General features: G+C 40.8%; 1 protein-coding gene across 6 annotated transcripts in view; it reads right to left on the bottom strand.

The window, feature by feature from the left end:
* Window positions 1-23,809, bottom strand: part of smtnb (smoothelin b) — a 42,799-nt gene that overhangs the window by 17,599 nt on the left and 1,391 nt on the right. For 4 of the 6 annotated variants that reach the window (XM_024275423.2, XM_024275422.2, XM_024275426.2 and 1 more), the window contains exons 2-7: window positions 12,750-12,907; window positions 11,771-11,849; window positions 11,603-11,681; window positions 10,933-11,015; window positions 5,296-5,398; window positions 942-1,609 (exon numbers count right to left, since the gene is read on the bottom strand). In XM_024275423.2, the coding sequence (XP_024131191.1) occupies window positions 942-1,609; window positions 5,296-5,398; window positions 10,933-11,015; window positions 11,603-11,681; window positions 11,771-11,849; window positions 12,750-12,907 (1,170 nt within the window). Of the gene's footprint in view, window positions 1-941; window positions 1,610-5,295; window positions 5,399-7,883; window positions 7,948-8,052; window positions 8,311-10,932; window positions 11,016-11,602; window positions 11,682-11,770; window positions 11,850-12,749; window positions 12,908-23,809 lie in introns of those variants that run through there. The other 2 variants (XM_036213545.1, XM_024275425.2) reach the window with 2 other exon arrangements.

Genomic DNA, 23,809 nt, shown 5'->3' with positions numbered 1-23,809 from the left:
ACAGAAGAAACACAAAAGAATGTGACTAAACACCTAGTACAGGAAGTGGAGGAGGTCAGAGGTCAACACTTCCACTGCCTGGATTGACAGTCACACAGCTGCTGTGCTGCTTGTATCTGAAGCTGCAGTGGCAGCTACACACAGACCTCCACAGAGCTAAAAACAGCACTGGCTCTTTTCGTCATGCAACATTTGTGTTTGGGGTGACAATGTGAACCTTTCATCTTTTCTTGGCAACGCGACCACAATGGATCTCAAAGCGTTCGCATTATTACCAGGAGAATCTGTATCAGTATTTGCAGCAGAGAACAATGAAGACGTTAGGGAGTAGTTTTAAGCAAACACATTTAGTGGAGTCGCACAATGGCGTGGGGCTGACATGAGCCTCCAAGGCAGGAAATATTCCTCAACAGCCAGCGGTCGACCCAGAAACAGGAGACATTTGTTTGTATATTCTCCAAGCTGTGAGATGAAGAGAGACAGAATCTTTGGCGTGCAACGCCGTCTATTCCTCTTTCACATCAGGTGAGGCCGACGCGCTGCTGAGGTCAAACAGAAGCAGTCAGGTGCAGTTTGTTTGAGTAACCAAGTAACCTCGAGTTAAACAACATCTAGCAGGAGCTCAGTGTTTGTATTTATGGATGCCGATGGCATCTGGGTGTCAGAAAAAAAATTAAGTGCAGGGGCTCCTTGTCAGGGAAAATATAACAGAGCTTAAACGGTCTGTGAGTTCGGTTGCAGCTTCGTAGCTCAGCATCCCTCTCTAGTGGTGCTACAGTGATCAAGCTGTAAAAGTATTAGTCAGGCTGATTTTCATCATAAATGCCTTATTAAAAATCAACTTTGCACATAAACGCTAGGTGAGGAGAAATCGTCACCGTAGTTTTAACCAATAAAGATATTTTATGTGTATCTGATCCAACAAAAGTACACTACAATACCTTTGGCTTCTGGGAGTCTGATGTTTCCTTGGTGCTGCTGGGAAAGCCATTTACAGCACCTTTGCGAGATAAAACGGCACCATCAGGCTGCTCGTCATCACCAACAGGATCATGGTTGGACTGAGTCTGGATGCCGGCGGGACTTGGTCTTTTCTCCGTTTCTGAATCGGTGCTGTAAGTTGAACTGGAGGTCACCTCCTCAGCTGGTCCCCTCTCCTCAGAAGACACGCTCATGCTGGAGTCAGCCCGTTTCCTTGACAGCAGACTCAAGATATCTGAAGATCCCGATCCCAGTCGTGGCCTGACACATGAATCGGAGACATCTGATCCAAGTCTCTGTCTGGAGTGGATGATGTTTTTTTCAGACGCGCTAGAGTCAATGTGTTCGTACTGGGCTGAACTTTTGCTTTTGTCTGAAGCTCCAGAGCCCCGCCGAGAATGTACGCCTGAGCCCTGACTCCTCTCGGAGGCCACAGAATCCAGGCGGGATCTGGAGACAGCAGAGCTGACGCTGTTTTCTGAAGCTGAGGAGTCTGATCTCTGCCGATGAGAGAGAACCAAATTGCTCTCTGAAGTCAAAGTTTCTGGTTGAGGCCGGATCAACAGAGACTCAGAGTCACTGTTGTTTGCTGGGTGATCGACGACCAGCACCATGCTTGATTTGGAGCCTGTTACAGACAAAAACAATGCACATTAGTTCATTTGCACATACTACTGCGTGAGTCAAGAAAACAGCAGGAGGTCAACTCTGTATTGTGCTGTTGTAAATAAAATACTTCCGCAGGACTGCGGCCTTAAGAGAGTTGAGGTCAGAAAATATCACTCATGATCATGAAGGAGTCACGGGGGGATGTAGACATTTCCTGCTGACTGACCTGAGTTCCTGATCTAGATTTCAGAGAGCATGTTGGTGGATATGAACAAAGGAAGGCGGGCTCACAAGGGGAGGAAAGGGAGCATGATTGACAACTCTCACGGTTGGTAAGAATTTGGAGAAAATAAAGTGAGTAGAGACACGTTTTTTTTTTCTTGTTCAGTCTTAAGTCCTTACTTTCCCTTCTGACTTCAGGAAACCACACTCCAAACAACCAAGGCGCCCACATCGCCTCCTTCTGAACTTCTACCTCCGTGTTGTTATATGATCCATTATCTGAGGTTAGGCAAATACCACAAAAAACAGGCTATCTATGTCCTGCATCACATGCAAAAGAAAAAAACACTTGGTATTTTCTAAGCATGCATGTTTTTGATTTTATTTTACATTTTAGAGAAGCATCCAGATATCTCCAATAACTTTTAAATTCAACTAGAGTGGAAGTCTAATTCAAATCATCTGATTATTGCATCTGAAAAATAAGATTTAATAATCTAAAATATGTGTTATAAAATTAGAAGTTGGCTAAACTTTTGGCACAAGACAATAAAAAAGGCAGAAAGCTGTTGATTAAGCAAGGGTTTAAACAAAAAATGTTAATTTTAATAAGCAATTAGGACAAAATGTTGCTGTAATTCTCACATGTGAATCAATAAAAGGCCCACTGGACTGACTGCAGTGTCTATATCTAATGATGCACTCACCCCAAACCCAATTACTGCTGCAGCCAAAGTGAGTTTGGACTCTCACGTTATTGTTCACGCGTTTGCCATAGGGATGCTGTTGTTTTGATTGTTAGGGAATTATGGGAAAATCCCCATTGCTGCTTTATAATGAAAGAGTTGTTTTCTACTTCAAAATAGCCATGGAGGTCAGTGAGCTGCCAGAAAATATAAAGAAAGGACAACCAAAGCTTTATTTATACACTTCAGTGAGGCACTGACCAAATGCACTTCAAGTGAACTGGTCAACTGGAGCTCCTCCTGACTTAAAAAAAACAGTGTAATACTGTAATACAGAAAATGTGCCAAATATAAAAAAACAAAAACGTGTTAGGTATGAGCCTAACTAAAATTAACACCCAAATTGAAATAAAGCAGGCCTGTTCAACCCCTGCATTGCATCAGTTCTTGTGTTAACAACTTTTTACAAATGTTTAGTATCCGAGGAGACACAAAGCAGCAACTTTCCAAATAAAACTTCCTCATCCATTTCTGCAGATCAGTAATTTGAAGCTTTTTTTTTTTAAATTGTGGGGCTTGTTTAAAAAATGTCAGCAGTAACAGGTGGTCTGCTGTTGCACCAGCTGTTGCATTTACCACGCTGCACTGTTGTGTTGAGCATGTGGTTTGGAGTAATTTTACTGAAATAATCAAAATCCTTAGTGAGAAAACATCGAAAAGAGTTTTCTAAAACTAGCATTTATCAAATTCTGTAAGTTGTTTCTTACAATAAAATGATTTCCTTAGTTTATTGAGGAAATTTAAGGATAATACTGACAACATGATGAAATCCTTCAAGTTATTCTTTCTTTTTTAATAAAGTACCTTATGTACCAATTTGCATCTAATTATTTTTTATTACTTTCTGATTTATAAAATTGAAAAGGATTTAGCTCTAAATGTTTTTCAAATGGTTGTAAATAAAGCTTTTCATTATTTGTATTTGCAAGCTGTGTGACTTTTCCCAACTGTTTAAGAGTTTAGCTTAGAAGATTAAATAACAAAATATTTAAAATCCCTGAAGACGAGAACAAGATGATTAACCAGAGTGGCATAAATCCAGTTCTGTTTGTGCGATGAGGACCACATTTCGTGAAAATGCAAAATATGCTGGGACAAAAGAAGTGGCTAAACCCGAACACCGACATTCTGACCGTCGTTCCCATGGCACGATTCAGACAACCACATCACACCACAGTAGTGGAGCAATCTGTTGCTGCAATTTACAGACTGACTTGTTTTCAACAGACTGAAGGTTTTTAAAGTCCCACTTCAACTATATGTGGTGTTTTCTGCTTTTAAGTTATAGCCACAATCAAAAAGCTTGTGTCATTTTTTGAGACAAATTTTCTGCAGGAGCTTATTATGTTTACACGCTCTCCCGCTAGCTTATAGCATCTCACAAGGCCAGGCTAACATTAGCATAGCACAAAAAAGGAAGAAAACAGCGAGAAATAGAGCGATCCAGCTGTACGGTTTTGATCAAGATGGTTAATGGAGTTCCTACAGATTCATTGTTTAGTAAAATCATTTAATAGCAACACGCAACTGGACCAGGGGTCAGTGAGGCAAAGCGCTACAACACAGGCTCTTTTGTTTATTCCGTAGTTGAATGGCTTTTATTTTAAGACCAAAAGGTCTGGACGTCGACCATTTAATTACACCTCCCTTTTTTCTGCTCCTTTCCCTTCACCAAAAAAGAACCTTTTTGAAAGACATTGGCGATGCAGTCTGACCCCAACCACATAGCCTTAGTGTCTTTGTTGACTGATATTCACCTAAATATACCTTTCTCTGTTGACTTTCTATGGTGGTCGAATCTATTTTTCACTGGAGTTTAAATTGTATGGTGTGGAAAAATCAGGAACAGTGGAATGTTTCTCTGCGGAGCCTTACTTCTGTTATGGTATTAGCTTTATTTAGCAAAAGGTGTGGTTGTTGGGTTACCCTCCCAAAACCCCCAGTAACCACCCCATCTTTGTGAAGGACAGAGAACTAAGCCAGGGCCCAAAGCAGGCCACACAGCATGACATTTATTATGAGCTGACATGCTGCAGATATGCATGAAGAAAATCTAAAACAAAGATAAAGGTGGTGTTTTAAAGGTAGATTAAAAGGAAGTTTTGGCAACAGTTAAAAAAAAAACCTTCCTGAGAGCTTGAATTCATACTTCTTCATTAGACAAATGAGTCAACACTATATAAGGCAGTCATGGAACTGAGAGAGACTGCAAACACGTAATAAAGTTAAATGAGGAGATTAAGGGAAGTTATACTAATATGACCTCCTGAGCACCACCTGAGGAGAACGGCTCCTTTGGTGGACTGTTCCAACAGAAAGACCTATCTGCAGTCACATGTACATAAAACACAAGCCCCCACTGTTGGCGTGTGTTATTGGATCCAACCCAAAGCTGACCTTCTGGGTAATGTTTTTAGTGTATACAGGTTTGTATTTCAGAAAGGCCAAAAGTCTAATAGGAAAATAGGATGTAAGTGTGAGGGCGTACACTTTGCTGCATTTATTAACCTGTAAAGAAAATGACGCCTTTTCAACTATGAAAGACTTGTGCAAATCTTTTTGAAGGGACTTGTGTTCAAAGATGTGTTTTTCCCTTTAAGCTCAAGGGAGCAAAGTGAACTGGAAAAATTTAAAAAGAAATTTTATAAAGATTTAAAACTCATCAACACATATTTAATTGGGTTCTACAGGAAACCTCTTTGAGGCTTTTTTTTTTGTCTTTGCGGCAGTGGCTTACCTCGACTCTGCAGATCTCTGCTGTGTTGTGTCTGCTGGCTTTTCAGCTCCTGGATCTGAGACCTGAGGCACTCCAGCTCTCCTTGTTTCTCACGACCTGCCTCCTGCCGAGAAGAAAATCAATGATCAGAGCTCTTCGGTGCAAAAGCAAAGTGCTTTTAAATAGATGACCAAATGTTAAATCTTTCATCCAACTGTTGACTCAAACCAAGTTTCAGGTCTACTTCTTCCATATCTAGGCTAGAATTTATAAAAAAAAAACTCTGTTTTTTGTTTTGCTGCACACCTACGGTAAATAAAAAAAGCAACAGATTTAATCAGTGCATTCCTCACTACTTTGTTACAGACTCTGCTTTGACTGGGCCAGGTGGAATCTGCATTTTCATATTTTCTGTGTCCTGATCATATCAGCCTTTTAGTCCCAGTCAAAAAGGAGTGGAATCGGAAGATCTGCAGTGAAAGCCAGCAGCTTTTTGACATCTATTTATGCATACAGAGAAAGAAAATGAGTCAAGCTGAAGAGACGGAAAGTCGTAGATAACACCACTACTGTTGAACCTCTGACTGCCGTCTGACCTTGTGCTTCTCCACAGGAGAATCAGCTGCAAAAATAAGGTTCCTCTTATGATCACGTCTGCAAACTCACACACTCCCACGTCCACGCACCCTCCCTGAACCACATCTTTAAATCATTATAGTCGGAAAACCTTTTCACTTGATGGCACTGGATTAACTGCACAGCGGCTGATAATCTGTCAGGTAATCGAGCTGTCTGGGTCAAAAAAAGTCCAGCAAAGGTGTAGGTGGATCCTGGAAAGAACTGAGCTGAAAAGAGCTTTGCCTAATTTAAGCTCTATTATTCCAAAAATGCTTCTGACAACAGATTCAAACCCTTTCAGGCAAGAAAAGAAAGCTCCACACCCAGCAACAGAACGACATTTCACAATCACAGTTGCAAGTGTAAACAATCCCAGACGAGTTGTCACGAAGGACGAGGCATGAAAGTCTTTTAAAAAGACCTTTAATCAATGAGTCAGATGAGAGTGATCAGAGCTGAGATGCTCGTCTGGCTAAATTTGAATACAAGTAAAAGGAGTGAAGGCTGTGGCTCTCCCCACCTTGAGCAGATTACAGGTCAGAACGGCTCAATCGCCGAGAAGAAAACGTAATCAGACCCTGCTTCAGGAGACAGCGGCATAAACAGAAGAGAGGAATGTGCAGCTCAGGTTCAGAACTATGATTATATCAGTCACATCATTTATTTTTAATGTCGGGGCAAATTTTTGAGCTTAAATCCTCCAGGAAACATTAGCCTGCAGAAGGGTTGCTATTTAAATCCACATTTGTCATTTTTTCCACTGTGCACTTTTCACGTAAGGAGCCGAAAAAGCGCTGCAGACTTCGAGGTGATAAAATGTCTCTCTGGTTTCTTCAAGAAAACCATAAAAGTCACCAGGATATTGTGCCACACCACAGTGGGACACAGTAATTAAACCAAACGCTCCTTTAAAGAGCCATTAAAGTGTCTGGTGTGTGGGAGAACACAAACAAAAGGAAGAAGGCACAATAGTGAAATAACCAGGGAGGACACAAAAAAATGGAACACCAGTGGAGTCACTTAATCAAAGAGTCACAGGGGGAACTAATTGAGTTTGAGCCTCAAACTCAATTAAAGAGTCCTTTCCTCTCCAGCCCCCCATTCTTGATTTCACCAGAGGCAGCTGTCATTTCAGAGTCCGCCGTAAACCACAGGGAACCCATTTCTCACTGTGAAGCAGGAAGATGAAGTGGAAACTGTAATGGAGACAACAGAAGACGACCTGCCACTGGATGCCATGCTGTCATTAGCTGCTTCCCTCTGACCTCAGCAGTCAGGACGATCCACACGTGAAGGACTCGTCACATCTGGTCTCAGGAGTTCATTTGTCTCAGAGCATCCTCTCCTGACCGTAGGCCAGCACACATCCACGTCTCCATCAGACTTAAATTACAGCACCACCGCTGAGGCCAGAGCATTTGAGTCTGCCATGCCGGCACGTGGAGGAGAAGAGTCTAAACCCTGTGGCCCACTTTCCATTACAGCAGCCCGAGGAACCACGAACTCGGCTTGGCTCCAATATTTGCAAAACGGTAGTAATCATCTCCAAATCCCACGTAGTCTGGACTAAAGAGACTTCTCGCTCCACTTTCTGCTAAATCATCAGATACCTATCTAGCCGTGCTCTCTGGTCTTCCTTTCTTGCTGTTTCTTCTTCACACCGCACACTTTAAAGTCGGCTAAACCCTAATTATTGCCAAAGCTAGTCCTGGTTTTAGGGGGTTAAGCGGCTCTTTTCACAGGTCACTTCTTGCAACACAAAATTCTGTCTGGAGCAGCATAACAGGCGCCTGACAGAAGCCTACCTGAGCTCTGCTAGGCGGCATCCAAACATCCAGACTCAATGAATTAAAATTAAAATGAAAGCAGCAAGCTTTACCCTTTATCTTCTGTTTGTTGCAGAAGATAGAGAAGTCTGTTTTCCTTGCTCAGTTAACTCCATTACATGAATCATAAAAACCAAAGAGCAATAAACTTTTATGTACACAAACCTTAAATGTAAACAGTGGCTAGGACATCCCATTTTTCCAAAACAGCAAAAAAACAAAAGCAGACTCAGAAGGAAAAACTTTTAAATGAATAAAAGACATTTTACAAAAAAACAAACAGAAGCAAATGATCTGTGAGATGGAGCAGCTGGAAAACCAGAGGAACATTTACCTCCTTCTTCTTCTTCTTCAATAGACAGACTGTCCCTCTTCCTCTCTCAGCAGCAACCCTCTCAGAGTCAGGACATCCGCTATGCAGCCGCCTTACTCCCTCAGCCACATCATACACACTCACACACAAAACGTTCGCGCCACCACAAACACCACACACACATAATACCAACAGGCCACTCCCTTGACTTCCCCTCCCTCCCGTTCTGTCTCCAGAGGGATCTGACCCCCATCACACGCGCTCTCACTCATTATCTTTACTTTCTCACACTCACACACCTCCCTACAGGTTAATAGGTTTCCTGGTTGACACATTAACTACTTATACACAGTTTATCACTGCTTTGACCTTTTATCTTTTGTACTTCTGTTGGTTACATACCCATAAATAAACACAAATACTTTTAAGAGCTGGTACTACTTGAATTTCCCCAAAAGAGCAGAATTTTCACCAAAAGTAAATTTCAGATTCATGTCATCCTTTTTCTATTAACGACCCACAGCCTGGAAAATTTAGTTTTTTGGTCCTTTTTACATGTTCTTGTGCCATTTTTTTTATGATAGAGGACACATAAGGAAAATTCAGCTTAAAATACCATCTCTGAGTATTTATTTTTCCAAATCATTGTAAATCAGGAGCAGATGAAAAGTTACTGTTGGAAAAAGCCTGTAGCAATAACGTAGGTGCTACAGTGGGCATGCCACAAGCTCCCTGCACTGATGCACCCACTTACAAACAAATAGATCAATTAACGCCTTAGTTTTCCTTGTTTGAGTTGGCATCTGGCTCAGAACTCTACGGCTAGATGCTCCAATATTACTCACCATATTTGTTGCACCGCTAATGTTAGGTTGGGGTTGTGAGGAGCTGTAAGCTAGTGGGAGAGAGTGTAAATGAAGGGATGATGGGAAGTCAGGGCAGGCTTACTTTGCACCAACAGTTCCGCTCATTGCTCAAAGATGAATTTTCAACTAATTACTGCTGCTCCGCAGAAACTATGTCCTAGAAGACGACAGGTTTTTAGATTTTAGCTAAAAACTGAATAATCATAATTAAAAGACAACTGGGAATGCTTTCACGGTAGATCAAAATATGATCGGAGTCGGACTGCAAAGGTCTTAAAAAGCATGCTTTCAATTTAAAACCAATTGCCTCATTCGTCTAGTGAATAAAAACCTTTTAGAGCACCGCCATCATTCATGAGACTGCTGCCTCTGTCTGATGTGGAGGTCTATCGCGGACCACCATCATCCAGAAGACAAATGCAAAAGAGCTCAAAGAGATCCGCCGCTCTGATGTGAGTGCAGGGAGCCCCCGCTGCTGCCAGCTGATGTTGTTCTTGGCCACATCCCCATTCCAGCACAGACAAGATAACTGGGCCACAGCTGGGGGGCCAAAGATCCCAACCACAGAGCGATTCAGCTGTCCTACTCCAAGAGGAGGCAGAGTGGCTTGATTGTCAGAGCATCCTGTTTGGCCGACATCCTGAGACGAAGAAAAGCTGCAACAACAATGGCACCGTTGCTCAAGCTCTGTCGTTTTATCCCTTTACTGTGACACCAGTTAGGGAAATTTGATAGTTTTGAAATGACAGTAACACGGATGCACCAAATTACAAATTTTAAACCAAAACTGAAACATTTGGCTGAAAACCAAAAGAAATTTACTTATTCAAATTGTTTACAGTTGGCACAGTTATGACTGGAACTCAAAACATGAATTTAGGTCATTTTACTGTGAATTTGTTTCAATTTAGAACGGCAAGAATTTGCAAAATAAATAAATAAAATTTACTAAATAAATTTTTCAAAATGACAAGACATTTTTTCTGTTAAAGTGCTTGATGTAAAATAATTTTTGACTAAAAGAAACTCTCCCCAGGCAATTGGGGTCTAGAAATGTGAGGCTTTTCCCCATACAAAATGTGTCTCAATACAGACGACTACTGCAGAAAAAATGAACTTTGTTTTACTTCAAAGAAACTTATCTACCACATGAAATCATCAGAAAGGAAAAAAATTGCAGATAAGATAACATCTGTCTCATAAAAACCACACAGCTATACCTAATGTCTACCCTTGAGACTGTAGTAATCTACCAAACAGCCACTAGAGGGCGTGTCAACTAACAGAGATGTGAGCAAAACCATTAAAGAAGGGTTCAGACACATGTGGAGAGATCTGTGTGACATTTCCCCTGACAACAACTATTTACTGCCTTCACTAAACACTAGTGTCAAAGCAAATTAAATCTTTCTGCTCATTTTTGGAGAAACCTGCATGGGGGCTGGAAGACAACACACATTCCTGACTTTGTGGCGATAGAGGCCAGTGCTTTGTTGCTGTGTGCATTTGCAGAGTAAGGCCGCAGACATAACTCAAGAAAACCCAGTGTTGCAGTGTTGTTGTTTTCTGCATTCTTAGTGTGGCAGCAAGAAAACCACAAGGGTTACAGATGCGAGAAAAAAAAACATACATATATATATGTATACACATATATACACACACGTACACATATATATATACATGCATATGTATATACATATGTATATAAAAATAAAGGGCGTAATAATTGTTCGTGAGTCGGTAAAAAAACGATTCAAACTTGTCAACTTAATTCATCGTAGCAGAAAATGTAAAAATCAATTTGTCTCGGCCTGTGCCTAAATTTAGAAATGAAGAGCTGATGAAGTTTCTCCATGCAGGCTCGCTGTGAGTGCGTAGTGGCCTTTCTGTCCAGCCCTACGGCTGCGTTCCCTTCCTGTTAAATTACCGCATAAATAACCTCCTTTGGAATCAAAAGTTTCATATAAGTCCGTCCCTCCAGGATTTTGCGATGTTGCGCTTGCAACTATCAACGTATTTTTTTTCTTTCACTCACCCTGGTCCCTTTGCTGTTCTGGGTCTCCACACTCTCAGGCTCCAAGCGGCGTCCACCAGAGGTTATATCCTGTTCTATTGGTCCTTAAACACATACAGAACATCCATTTACAGCAAGAACACAATAAACTATCAGCCTGAAGTGTGAGGGTCAATACCAATCCATGGTTTATATGTTTGTGTGTTACACAGCTGATGCATTATAAGAATGATGGGCGCCTCTCACAGAACAGACAGCACAAAGTAATGACAGGAATGTTCTATCTGATTTAACATTGTAGGTGTAGAGGTGGTAGTAGCTATAAAAAGGTAGAAACACACTTTTCATGGTCAACACACTAATGTAAACTAAAAATAAAAAAAAAAATCTTTCAACACCTAATCTGTAATGAACTGGAAGTGCTGTTTAACAACCTTAATCAGGGTTTACAAGCCATCCTGTTGGCCAAATTGCTCTGCTTTATCTTTTATCACGTTTTTCCAAATATTCCAGTTTACTGCTCATAAACTTAAGTGAGACTAATAAGCAAAATGGTTCAGTAAAAAAAAGGGATTCAATGATGTTTTTTTTTCCTGGTACAGTTATGTTACACAGCATGTCTCATTTGCTGTTGTAAAGTTAAATCTGTCAGATGAGCTGTGTCAGATTGGACGGAAGGGAAGATTCTCACCTTGAAGCTGCTGGTCCCGGATCCGTCTGATGGACGCTCGAATCATCTTCCGTTCCTCATACTTGCTGGAAGAGCGGAGCTACAAAATAATACATTAAAACTTGACTAAAACAAGAGGATTTTTTCCCCTCCTGATGTTATTGTAATTGTGTGTATTTTAATATTCACCATTTTTGTGAGTTCATCTATGTCCTGGATCGACTGCAGTTGTTGCGACAGGGTGTCCAAGTTGTCGCTGGATTCTGAGCTGGAAGCCACAGATGATGGGGGACGTTTTATAGTGTCATCAACAAACAAAATATAAGAATTTCACACGCTGATGCAACGGTGAAACCCCAATAACTATAAACACATAACACCCCTAAAGTGAGAATCGATGAGGAGAAACTAATGCAGCAATGAGTAAAACATGCTGCTTTCACCCGTCTTCTTTTAGTCTTATCTAGTTTGTTTTAAATACTGAAAGGAATATTGCAACTCTCAGTTGAATTATGAATACATGCGTGGATGTGCGACAGAAGGTGTGCTTTATTATGCAGCTTTAGTTAGCTATCCTTCATGTTTTTGTAAATGACATCACCGAGGGATGAAGGAGATTATGTAGGAAAAGGCTTGGAATTTTCCCATCTTTATAAAAGAGTTGGCCTTTGCTTTATAACAGCAGCTTAGTACTCCATTTATCCATTATACCAACAAACCTTTATTTAAAAAAAATGAATTATTTTATTTGAATTTTTTATTCATGCCAGCTTTGTTAGTTCTGGTTTTATAGTATTTGACAGCAAAGATTTGCGTGCACCAAACAGGAGTTTAGCATTACAGCTGAGCTATCAGTTTATCTCTGCTGAATGGCAGGTATTTGGAGTTGTTTATAAAGTGGAAAAATACAGACAAGGTTAAGAAAAGTCCATAAACTCATCTCTACGATGACTATTTTCACAGGGAGCTAATGAGGGAAAATTTGAGCACAGATGATGGATAACGGAAAATTTCATGCAGATGTCCCTACTGATTTCAACCCTGTATGGATTTGTCCTCCTGGAGTTGAGGAATGGTGCATCTGGATTTTGGGTTTCCCCAGCATCTCCAGCTCACTTGATTTATGAAACATTGTCCCCGAAACACTTCTATGTGTGTGTGGCTCCACCTGTGCAGGTTCTCTTTGTCTTCCTGTTGATTGAGGCGCGTGGGTCGAAATCTCTTGCTGGCCAGGGCCGCCTCCAGGTCCTCGATCTCCCTCCTCCTCAGCTCCCTGATGGCTGAACGGATGAGGTGCCTCTCGTCCAGATCCACCGTTCCATCCAGCTGCACCGTGAAGACAAACATAAACAATGCGTGAGCGCAAATCACTTGTTGCTTGCAAAAACAAGTCACTGGTGAGATTTGTGAGGATCTGCACAGACGTTTTGTACATTTAAAGACATACTCCAGTGAAAATTGTGATAGAATTGTGATGGAAGACAGAGAAAATTAAGATTAAAAATGAATTTCTGAGGATTCCTTGGGAATTGTTGGGAATCAGAAACAGATAAAAAAATGCAGTTGAAAAAGCTTGTAGGTGGGATGTAGAAGCTAGCCACAAGCTCCCTGCTCTGCTTTCATACATGCACAAGTTTTTTTAATTTTGGCTAAATACAGCATTATCATAATAAAAATAATTATTAAAAAAAATACTGGGAACACTTTTAAAATAGATTAAAAGATAATCGGAGTGGGACTTAAAGAAAACAGTAAGGTGATTAGAAAATAAATCTGAGTTATAAATAAGTATAATAAGATAATGACTAATCTGATTAGCAGGATCATTTGAATTTATCCTCTGCAATTAAGTTTACTCCAAAGAAAAACTTCTCTTCCTCAGCCAGGAAGTCAAGCATGCACTGAGGCAGTTTTTTTTTTTACCAATGCAAAGATCATTTTCACTCTTTTTCTTACTGCTAGTCGGGATAAGGAAGAAAGAAAGGCAGGTAACTGAGCAAATAGTCGAAGATCAGAACCAGCAACAGCTGCTGCTCGGCTCTCTGGGTCAACCTGTTATTTAGGCGTCTTTCCCTCTCAGACAGCAACAAGGCTGCAAAAAGACCAAAAGCTGCGGTTATTTTCCCCCCAGAGTGATTAAAGACTATGAAAGCACACCTGAACACAAACACCACCTCAACAAGCCACACACGCTCTAAGGTAGTGACAGCTCGGAGCTCAGCTGGGCGGAGGGAGCCCCCTTCTGTTCCGCCGGGGGAACTCTTCTGCTCCGGTCAACGGTTTGAACCTGTCAGCACATGCAGAAATGAGCAGCGCAAACCGTTGTTTGCCAGCTGCCGCCTACATAAAGGATAGCTGGATGTAGACGTTAAACCAAAGCCCTGCGTGCTGTCGGGCCTCGTGGTCGGACGCAGACAGAAGGATGGAGAGGAGGAGGCTGTCACAAGAAATGAAGAGGGCTTTGGAGTTTTGAGGCCTGGCTGTGGTTTTACAAAGTATGCAGCTGGAACTACACTGGCTCAGAGGGATTCTTATGCGTACTGTAATTTGTGGGCACTGCGAGTGCTGAGCTGACTGAAAAGAATAGTTAGGATGAGGAAGAGCTCTGAGAGGACTGGAAAAATAATAGCCGAGAAGAGGTGGGGTGTAATGAGAGTCGTGGATGACAACGAGGAAAGAAAGAAAAATAAAAGGAATCCACATTTGGATATGCCTAAAAATGGGCAAATACGAGCTGGGTGGGAAAGGGCCAGGCCGTGTGCAGGTCATTCCTCACATTCCTGCTGACTAACAAAGAAAAAACTGTGGTAAAGTGGAGCAATCAGGAGCCGGGTTTGAATCCTCGCCAGAAGAGACGATAAGACAGCTGGGAGTAACGGTGGCAAAAAATCTGACGTTAAAGAAGCAAAATAAATGAGATGGAGACATTTTATTCTTTTTTTAAGTCAGGCCTCACAGCCAGACACACAGTCACGCTGAGTAAACACTCGGGAGATCCGTCTGTTACCACACCGTCAAGCTCAGTGCTGAGTAAATGTCATGACGTGATCCCAAGTTTTTTTTACTTTCACTGCCAACTTTTACGACTGATTGATTTATTTTTCCATCACTGAGAACAGAACAGCTCAGAACCTCGAAACCATGACGCGTTTCCATAGGATCACGCGTGTGTTGTGTATCCCAATTCAAACGGAGCAACTGAGATTTAAACTGAGAACAAATCTTAAACTTCCTGGTGTGATGACAGGAAGTACAAAAATTTGACCTCTCCTGAAGCACGTGACATCATTTGAATCAGCCAGTCAGCAGCGGAGGGCAGAGTACTTTTGCTCAGATTGGTTGCAAAATTTGAATTTGACCAGCTAATCTGGCTGGCACAGCGCCACAACACATAACTGACTTTTACATGTGTGAATCAGGGCAGAGGAAAACCAGGCCAGCTATTAAACCTGTGCAGGAAACCGATGAGAGGTGCAACCCACGCAAACAAAACACACCTTCAACGTGGACGGCTGCCAAGCAAAGCAGAATAACCATTAAAGAGGCTGAAGACACAAAGTCCAGCCTGTCTGTGTGGAAATCGAGCTTCACGGCAGTTAAATGCGTCACCTGACAACCAGTGTTCATGTCGTTTTTTTCTAAACCTGACCGCCATTTCTCCAACTGTCTGCAAAATGACAACGCTGAGGTGTAGAACATCTGTTTGAGTCAGACAGAAGTGAGTCAGAAATGAGGCATTACTGATGTGTTTTACACAGATCTAATCATAAAGACGTCGCCGAGCTGTCAGCGCCTTTAATGACTGTCGGAGAGCAGTCATCAAGCAGTCTGGACGGCTGAGACTGTAGCATTTCTAGTGGCTGCAGTCACACCTGTTAACAGCAGCCATCCTTCAGATCCACAAACTGGATGGGGAGGTTAAGAAGCGCCACTGGCTCAACCGCTCTCACACAGATTGAAAACAGCGATAAGCGACTTTCATCAGAAAATGATTACCCAAGAACTGTTTCTGACACGAGATGCAACTGTTTCAATGTTACAAGGGCGTGCAACGGCTTGCTTTGAGTTCACTCTTATAAAACAGCGACCTATGGAGGTGAAAACCACAAAAAAAAAAATCTATCTGAAACGGTTCAATCAATCAAGCCCAATTAGAGACTCGCTCACGGTTTACCAGTAATCCCAACCAGCTGGTGATGGAGAAACACCCACATCTGCAGCTATGAGGAAAAGAAAACACGTGCAAATGTGACTGAGTCTCCTTATTCTTAATGATCCAGACATGGAAGTAGCGTTTTATTATCATTATTATTAAAATTTTCCAGGTGGCTGACATTTATAGAGCTACTACAAGTTGAGTTTTCCATTACAGAATCAGCTCACAGCACCAAGAGCTGCACGGAAACAGGATTACGTTTAAAACCGAGAATAAAAGGAAAACTGGCCCCTCACCTATGTAGAAGGAAGCAAAGCAAACAACGTACAAGCACAGATTTGTCTGAAACATGAATAATGCGCCCCGTTTTACAGAGCACACTCAGGTACAACAGCAACAAAGACACAGTATCTGAATGGGGGTTTTTGTGTGAAACTGGCAAGATTTTCAATTGAATTTCTATCTTTAAGACAAGCAGAACTATTAAGCTCCTTCTTGTGCTTTTTAAAGAAACTTAGCAGTGGCCGTCTTCTCGGGAATTGCTTCAAACACCTCAAGAAGTTTCATTTTTAAAGAAACTTTATTTTTTTATTTAAAAAAAAAGTTCTAATCATGGATTTTCTTTCATGAAAGCTGTTGTTTTTAATAAAGAAATTAACTATTTAAATTATTCAAAATCAACCTCTGATTTCTGGGTTTTGAAAACTCACATCCAAGTAAAGTTGGTCTCACGAAGGATTTTAAAACTGGAATAAACTAAACCAAATGAGGGCCTTGTAAAAATGAATGAAATCTGTTAAGAAAGCCGGCAGTGAGCTGAATTTCATCACAGTTGTTTGCTGTAATTTCACATTTTTATCACTAGAAATAGAAGAATCAAAGTCTTTAAAAACTCACTTTCATAAAAAAATCATGTTTTTATGTTCCCAACGTGTTCTTGTAGCATTTTTCTCAAAAGAAAATTAAGTTTAAATTTTATTTCTGAGTATTTTTTTAATTAAAAGGTGCAGACAAAAAAATAGTTTGAAAAAGCTTGTAGATGTGACATAGGTGCTACAATGGGAGGCCACAAGCTCCATTCTGATGCATCCACTTGAGACAAATAGATCAATATCTGGATCAAAACTGTACGGCTGGATAGCTCCAATCTTGCTCGCCATTTTTGTTGCACCGCTAATGTCAGGTTAGTTGTGAGGGGCTGTAAGCTAGTGGGAGAGAGTGTAAACAGATGGACGACAGGAAATCGGGTTACTTTTACTCTGCACCAATGCCACCGCCCACAACTAAGAGGGAAGTTTCTTATGAAATTGAAATGACATTATTCTAATTAAAAGACGATTCTAAAACTGATAAAAAAAGTGGAATTTTAGGATAAAATTCCAAAGAGACATTTGATTTATTTCAACCAGCAGTTCTGTTGTGCTCTCAAAGTCAAAAGGTCAGGACTTGGTTTGTGAAGGACCTCTAACTTGACCTTCCCACACCCTTTTTGTCTGGGAGCACAATGACCTCTCAAGCAAAGGCCTGACCCTTTGACTCCCACTGGGTCAGCCTGCTTGCTGTTTTCCTTAAAGAATTCTTCTTTGAGAACACTAACATGTCAGATGAGCACTTTAGGAGACGTCAGGTGCTGAGATTTTCCTCATGAGATAATCATTTCCAGAGTGGATTGTATAGCTGGGATCCAGATCAGATCGATGTTTTAAACTCACTCATGTCAATCCCACAAGTTACTTTTCCCTTTTAAGGCAACAGAAGCCACTCCTTACATCAGTGCAGAAATAGATTAACATCTGCTCCTGAGGAAGCCTGACTGCTGCAGACACAAACAATCAAGACGGACTGAAAGAGGGACAACATTCATAAATGCTTTTATGAACCTGAAATCCTTTCATTGCTTTCCTCTGAGCCAGAATCTCTGTAAATCATTTCCCAGAGTCTGAAGAAAACAATGCATGCGTACAGTCAGTCTGGCACACACGTGCATAAAAAAGGAACATAATCAGGATATATGAGAGTGCTTCAAGGCATGGGGCACCTGGTTTCTCAGAAGAGGGAGTTTCAGTCACCTCTCGGTGGAAAAATTAACAAAGAATTAGACCAGAACCGAGAGAGCTGATGGAGTGCTTGGAGGATTTACTGTCAAAGAGGGAATACCTAAGAGAGTGTGAGGAGTGCATGTGAGATCTGCAAGTGCTGCTGCAACAAATCTCTACCTCTTCAAAAAAAGAAAGGGATCAGACTGGGAGCAGGCATTGGAAATGAGCATTTCCCTTTACAGTTGAGGTAGCAGACAGAAAGAAAAATCACGGGAGGAAAGCATGTGGGCCAGGAGGAGTCCATCATGCCTGAAAAAGCTGCACTTGTGAACAGAAGATGAATCCAAAATCCTTATGGTGTCCTGAGAATCAGCAATACACAACAGAAAACACACAATCTGATTAAATATTTGTTTAGTTTTTAGTATTGAAATCATATTAGTCTTAATTTAAGACAAAACTAACTAACTAGTAACTTTTCATCATTAATATCTTAAGTCAGAATCTCTTGAAAAACAGATTATCTTTTGATCTATTGTAAAAACGTTCCCAGTGGGCTTTTAATTATGTCGTTTATAGTTCCTTCAGAGCAGCAGGAGTTCAATAAAAATTTATTTCTGATTCGTTGGTGCAAAGTAAGCCCTCATCTACTTCCCATCATCCATCTATTTACATTTTCTACCACAACCCCAATCTAACATGAGCTGTGCAACAAAAATGGTGAACAATATCAGAGTTATCAAGCAGTGAAGTTTTGATCCAGCTCAGATGAGCGAAAAAAAATAGACGCACTTGGATCTATTTGTCTGCAAGTGGATCCATAATACGCTAGAGGAGCAGGGAGGTTTTAGCCTGTAGCACTTACATCACACTTAGAAGCTTTTCCAAACCACATTTATTTTGTCTTGTCGCGATTCACAAAAATTTTGAGTAAAAAAAATACTCAGAAATGCCATTTTAAGCCTATTTTTTTTCTATATGATAACAATAAAGACAATGGAGTGGGTCTTTCAGACAGATTTAATTTAAAACATATATTTTTAGTCTTACTTTAAGATGAATATGGTCTAAAAATAGGAATAGTTGGATTGTTTTAAAGTAGATGCACTGTACTTAGGAGGATATATACCCAATTTACATATAGAAAACTCGTTTTTGTGCAATACAAGCTTATCTTAAGACATGAAACATCATTTTAGTCCCCAAAAGGCCAGAACAACTTATTTTAAGAACTCTTAGCAAAACAAAAGCTACTAGATATATTGGTAGATTTTTGTCACTTATAATAAAGGGAAAAACATCCTGTGTTCTGACATTTTGTCCAGTGTAACGATGGAGCTTTCAGTATGAGAAACGTACTGTTTAACCAGGGAAGAGTCATAAAATGAATAAATAAAGGCTGAACTCCCCTAACCAAAATGGACCGATCTGATAGATAAGACTGAAGAATGCCCTGATGTTAACGACAGCAAGCTGGAAGGCAAAACATCAACATCCGCCCGATGATGTTTAAAAGACTTCAGGAAATGACTCTCTCCTGAGGGAGTCAGCTCCGAAATGCTCAGTTCTGTCTCGGGTAAACCTTCACTTTGACGATATCTGTCTTCAGTTGTTTATGATTGACGAACTGAAAGCATTTCTCAAACTGAGCAGGCACACACGTGTAGCTCTGCTCTAAAAACAAAGACACACCCGAAGCAGTCAGCCAAAAGAGGATAATTGATGTGAAATGAAACCGCACTTGATCTAGTGAGAACTTCACGCTCAAGCCTCTTCTTGTCACTAAACATAAAAAGTCGCCATGAGGCATTCTGTGGTACTAGACTCTGAAACAGCTGAACAAGTTTAAAATAATTAACACAAAAAAACTGGAAGCATTAGACTCAGGGGAGAATTTCACTTTGCAATCCATCACATAAATATCAGGTGTTTTGAGGGAAAGGAGAAAAACACGCCATCAATCCCTTATCCAGACCTTTTCCACTATAGGATGAGCAGAGAACTCTGCTGGATCACTCACCTCACACACAAACACCACAGCGACAGATCACATCTGACGTGCACAAAGACAGATCGACCTTTAGCTGGTCGCCTGCAAACATACCGCTTTCATTTATTCAGTCTCTCCATCACAGAGAAAAGCTCACACCGGCTGATGTTTGAACTTAATTCTGTCTTAAGTATCACTGATAAAACAACTTGATTGAGAGCTGAAGCTGATTAAAAAAGTTGGAGAAAAGCGGCGTCAATGCAAGTCACACAAAAACTGAATCACTTTAACAGTGGTAAATAAACTAATATATATCAAACCTGGTGGCACACAAATAAACAACTTGAGAGACTGAAAATAAACATTAAAAATAATAAATATACACCATTCTACCAGGAAAACCCTTAAATTGATGTCAATTTTTTAAAAGGAATAAAAAATAAATAAATCAACAAAGTTAGATTTTATAGTAATTTATCTAATGATGGATTAAAACAGTCGTACAATGAAACTGTTGCATAACTCCTGCTTTTATTTCACATAAATGGTCTTTAAAAGGAGTTAATTGTAAAAGATAAATAAACTTTCATCTGGCGTGGTTAAATTTGTGTCTAGGGAGTTTAAAATAGGGTTAAATGTGTTAATACTCTGATAGAATCATAGTTTCATATCAACAAATGCCTCTAATGACAAACTCAAATAACAGAAAAGTTTGGTTTTTTTATTTTATTTGTTAAAATAACAAATATAAAAAGCTTTTAGACCAGAATCCAGACAAGAAAAACTTTTATCTGCACTTCCTGATGCTATTCTAATAATTGCCTGCTGCACTGCTGCAGTGGTGCAGATAACTCATGCGTCTGTTTACTGAGACCGCGTTTAATGCTGGGCCCTTCAAAAGCCTCACTTCCTCTACAAAAATAGTCATGCTGGTGAAGCTCTGCCAAAATGACAGGCAGAGAAACTACAGATGTTTGAAGTGAAGCTTCTTCTGGAAGAGAGGGACGTCGAGGAACATGGTGTACAGAGGTTTTAAGATCATAAACCTCAAACCCCAGCCTGCAATCGCTGATAATCACTGCAGCGATGCAGCAACGGGAGGTGCATTCAGAGGAGGCTCCGCTGCGTGCAAAAACTTGTACCTGCAATTTTCCCTCAAACTCTTGAGTGCAGGAAGAGGGGGGGAAATGATTTCTGATGATGGATGTCCTCATGGAAAATTAACAAATGATTTCATTTATGTTCCACACATCATTAATATTGAATGCATTTATTTTCCAGTGGCTCCCTTGTTGATAAAGAGTCTGCCCATCTCAGAGGTGTAAGGAGAAACTGGGGATTTATCCCCCCTCCTTCTATCCAACTGTAACGGCTGATCCCTCGCCAATGCACAAAGGGATCTGGAGAGCCATGAAACAAAGACCCAGGGGCCCCATTCATCAGCCAGGCTGGACCACTGGCGTATTTTAAACCTGTGTGAATGCTTCTGGTTCACCAGGGAGAGGGGACAGTCACAGAAGAAGCTCATCCCACACACACCGCCGGCTCCTGCTGACAGCGGAGATTTGTCCAAAAGAATCTTTTTTTGCAGATACAGATGTCACATTTCTCTATTCTGGGACGACAGCTTTCAGAAATAATTAAAGAGCCACTCAAATCAACTTTAGAGCTCTTTTAAAAGCGTTCCTGGTGGTTTTTTTAGTTATGATTATGCCATTTTTAGCCTAAATCATAAGAAAAGTAAGCCCGTCCCCACTTCCCATCAGAAGTAGATCAGGGAGATGTGGCCCACTGATTGTAGCTTCTACGTTACACGTCTTTCCAACAGCATTTCTTTTTGTCTGCTACACATTCATAGCAAATTGAATTTATTTACTGAGAAAGAAGAGATATTAAATTTAAATTGAATTGTAGACGTACAACAAACAGCAGTCCCATGCCCAGCAGAAGCTATTTTGCAACATTTGTCCTTAAATGTGCTTTTTTATTTCATAAATTCCTCCCAAAAAGTTGTAAAAATTAGAATAAAATACTAGAAATAGATAAAGCAGTCAATGTCAAAATTGCATAAGTCAGTTTAAAAACACAAGGGTGCATTAAAAAAAAGTTTGCCAAATCAACCTGTTAAAAAACAAACTTTGCTTTTCTTTTTTTTTTAGATAAGGCTAAAACTTGTAATAACAGATTTCAAATCAGTAGGAAGTAAACTTCATAGAAAGGACAGTCTGAGAAAGAGATATTATAGTTTCTACTCGGCTGCTTTAGCGGATCTGCTGCAAGTCTCTAACAAATTAAAGGTGACACTTCATTGAGATATTTAAAATCATTTTTAAAAAGTAAAATTAATCAATTTTGTGAATGTTAGAATGCTGTATTTCAATAACACAGACTTTTTGAACTCAGTTTTCTCTATATTTGTCCTCCATCGGCAGAAAAAAGCTACAAGAACATGTTAAAAACTCCATTTTCATCAGCGTGAGTCTTTAAAGGGAAGCTCACGGCAGCTGACAGACAGTAAAGCAGTCTCGCTCTTAGCCAGCAGGCTGATGCACCTGTGTTACGGCAGCCGACACCTGCAGATCCGACTGGTCTTGCAGGTTCTGTACAGTGACACGCAAGAAGCCCCAGGGACGATTCAAAGGGAGGAGAAGATGATAACACCCCACACACTCCTCCTTCTTCTAGCTCCAAAACCAGCTGATAATTTACAGTCATTACTTTCAGGAGGCCATTTCCTCAAAGGCCCCCCCCCAGCTTTGTTCCATTGATTCAAATGACCCACAACAAACGTCCTCTCAGCTCCTCTTCCAAGAAATCTGGGACACCGACTGATTATTATTTTATAAATATGTAAATAACTGTGGCAGCCAAGATAAAGAAAAAGTGCTCTTCCCTGGTTGCCATGGAGAGGATTAAACGGGTAACATAAGAGTGCGTAGACCTCGAACAGAAGTGTAGGAATGGGATTAGCAGAAACCGGCATATGACCTTCCGACTGTTAAGTTCATTAAGCTCCACACGGGTTCGGAGATCCTTATCCAACGTTGTACAGCAGCTCCAAAAGTGGAGCCGAACCGTCTCTGAAGCTCCATCATCTTTTACTAGTGTCTGCTAAAGAACTTCAACAAATCTCATGTGAACTTGTGGCGTGTGTTTGTTTCCATCCTGGAGTTGATCCGCATCGTGGAAGTGTGGGATACGAGTGACCCCACAGCCTGTGGTCACAGCAAGCTTTTCTGCGGGTTAAATCTAGTCCTGCAGGGTTCTGGACGATGAGTGTCCCATGAAAATAAAACCCCAACTCCAGTGCCACTGGCACTGGAGTTGGGGTTTTATTTTCATGGGACACTCATCGTTCAGAGCCGCCTAACAGGATGAATGTCACATGAAAATAAAACCCCAACTCTAGTGGCCCACATGTCATGCATTGTTTTCCGCAATGCAGAAGACAATGGACGCATTTTCCTGCAGGACGCAGGATGCACGGCAGAGGAATCAGAGCAGCTATCTAAAAACAAAAGGATGAAGTTGGCAGTGACCATATATATGATAAACATACACAGGGAGGAGGCGATTCTCGAATGAATTCACCTGTCAGCAAAAAAGACTCTTTCCCACAGATTTTTGTGCTTTTCCTTAATTTTCATGCTCAGAATCTTCGAAAATAAACACCCAAACTGACCTATCCCTAAACAAACTGCTGCTGGGAGCCAGCGTGCTCATGTTCAGGCTCCCTTATGGTGAACGTTTGATGATTTAAGAGAGGACAAGTGCAGTGTTTTTGCCCCTAATTCTGAGAAGTGGAAAGGACTTCTATTTTTAAAATAACCCCGTTCTTAAAGCTGGATTTGTCATTTTTATTAACATTTTCACAAAAGAAAATACTGCTGATTCAAACAGAAATCCTCTCCAAAAAGTGTGGAAACAGGAAGTGGAGCGCTCACGGCTCCTCGTCTAAGCATGTCTGAGTTCCAGGTGTTTGAATCACTGTCGCTCGGGATGAGATGATGCTTCCCTTTCCTGACTCACAGATGGATGCGGAC

The sequence above is a fragment of the Oryzias melastigma genome, linkage group LG9, assembly GCF_002922805.2.
Source record: "Oryzias melastigma strain HK-1 linkage group LG9, ASM292280v2, whole genome shotgun sequence".
Taxonomy (NCBI): domain Eukaryota; kingdom Metazoa; phylum Chordata; class Actinopteri; order Beloniformes; family Adrianichthyidae; genus Oryzias; species Oryzias melastigma.
Note: the sequence above shows the minus strand (reverse complement) of the source record. Positions and strands in the feature narration are given on the sequence as shown.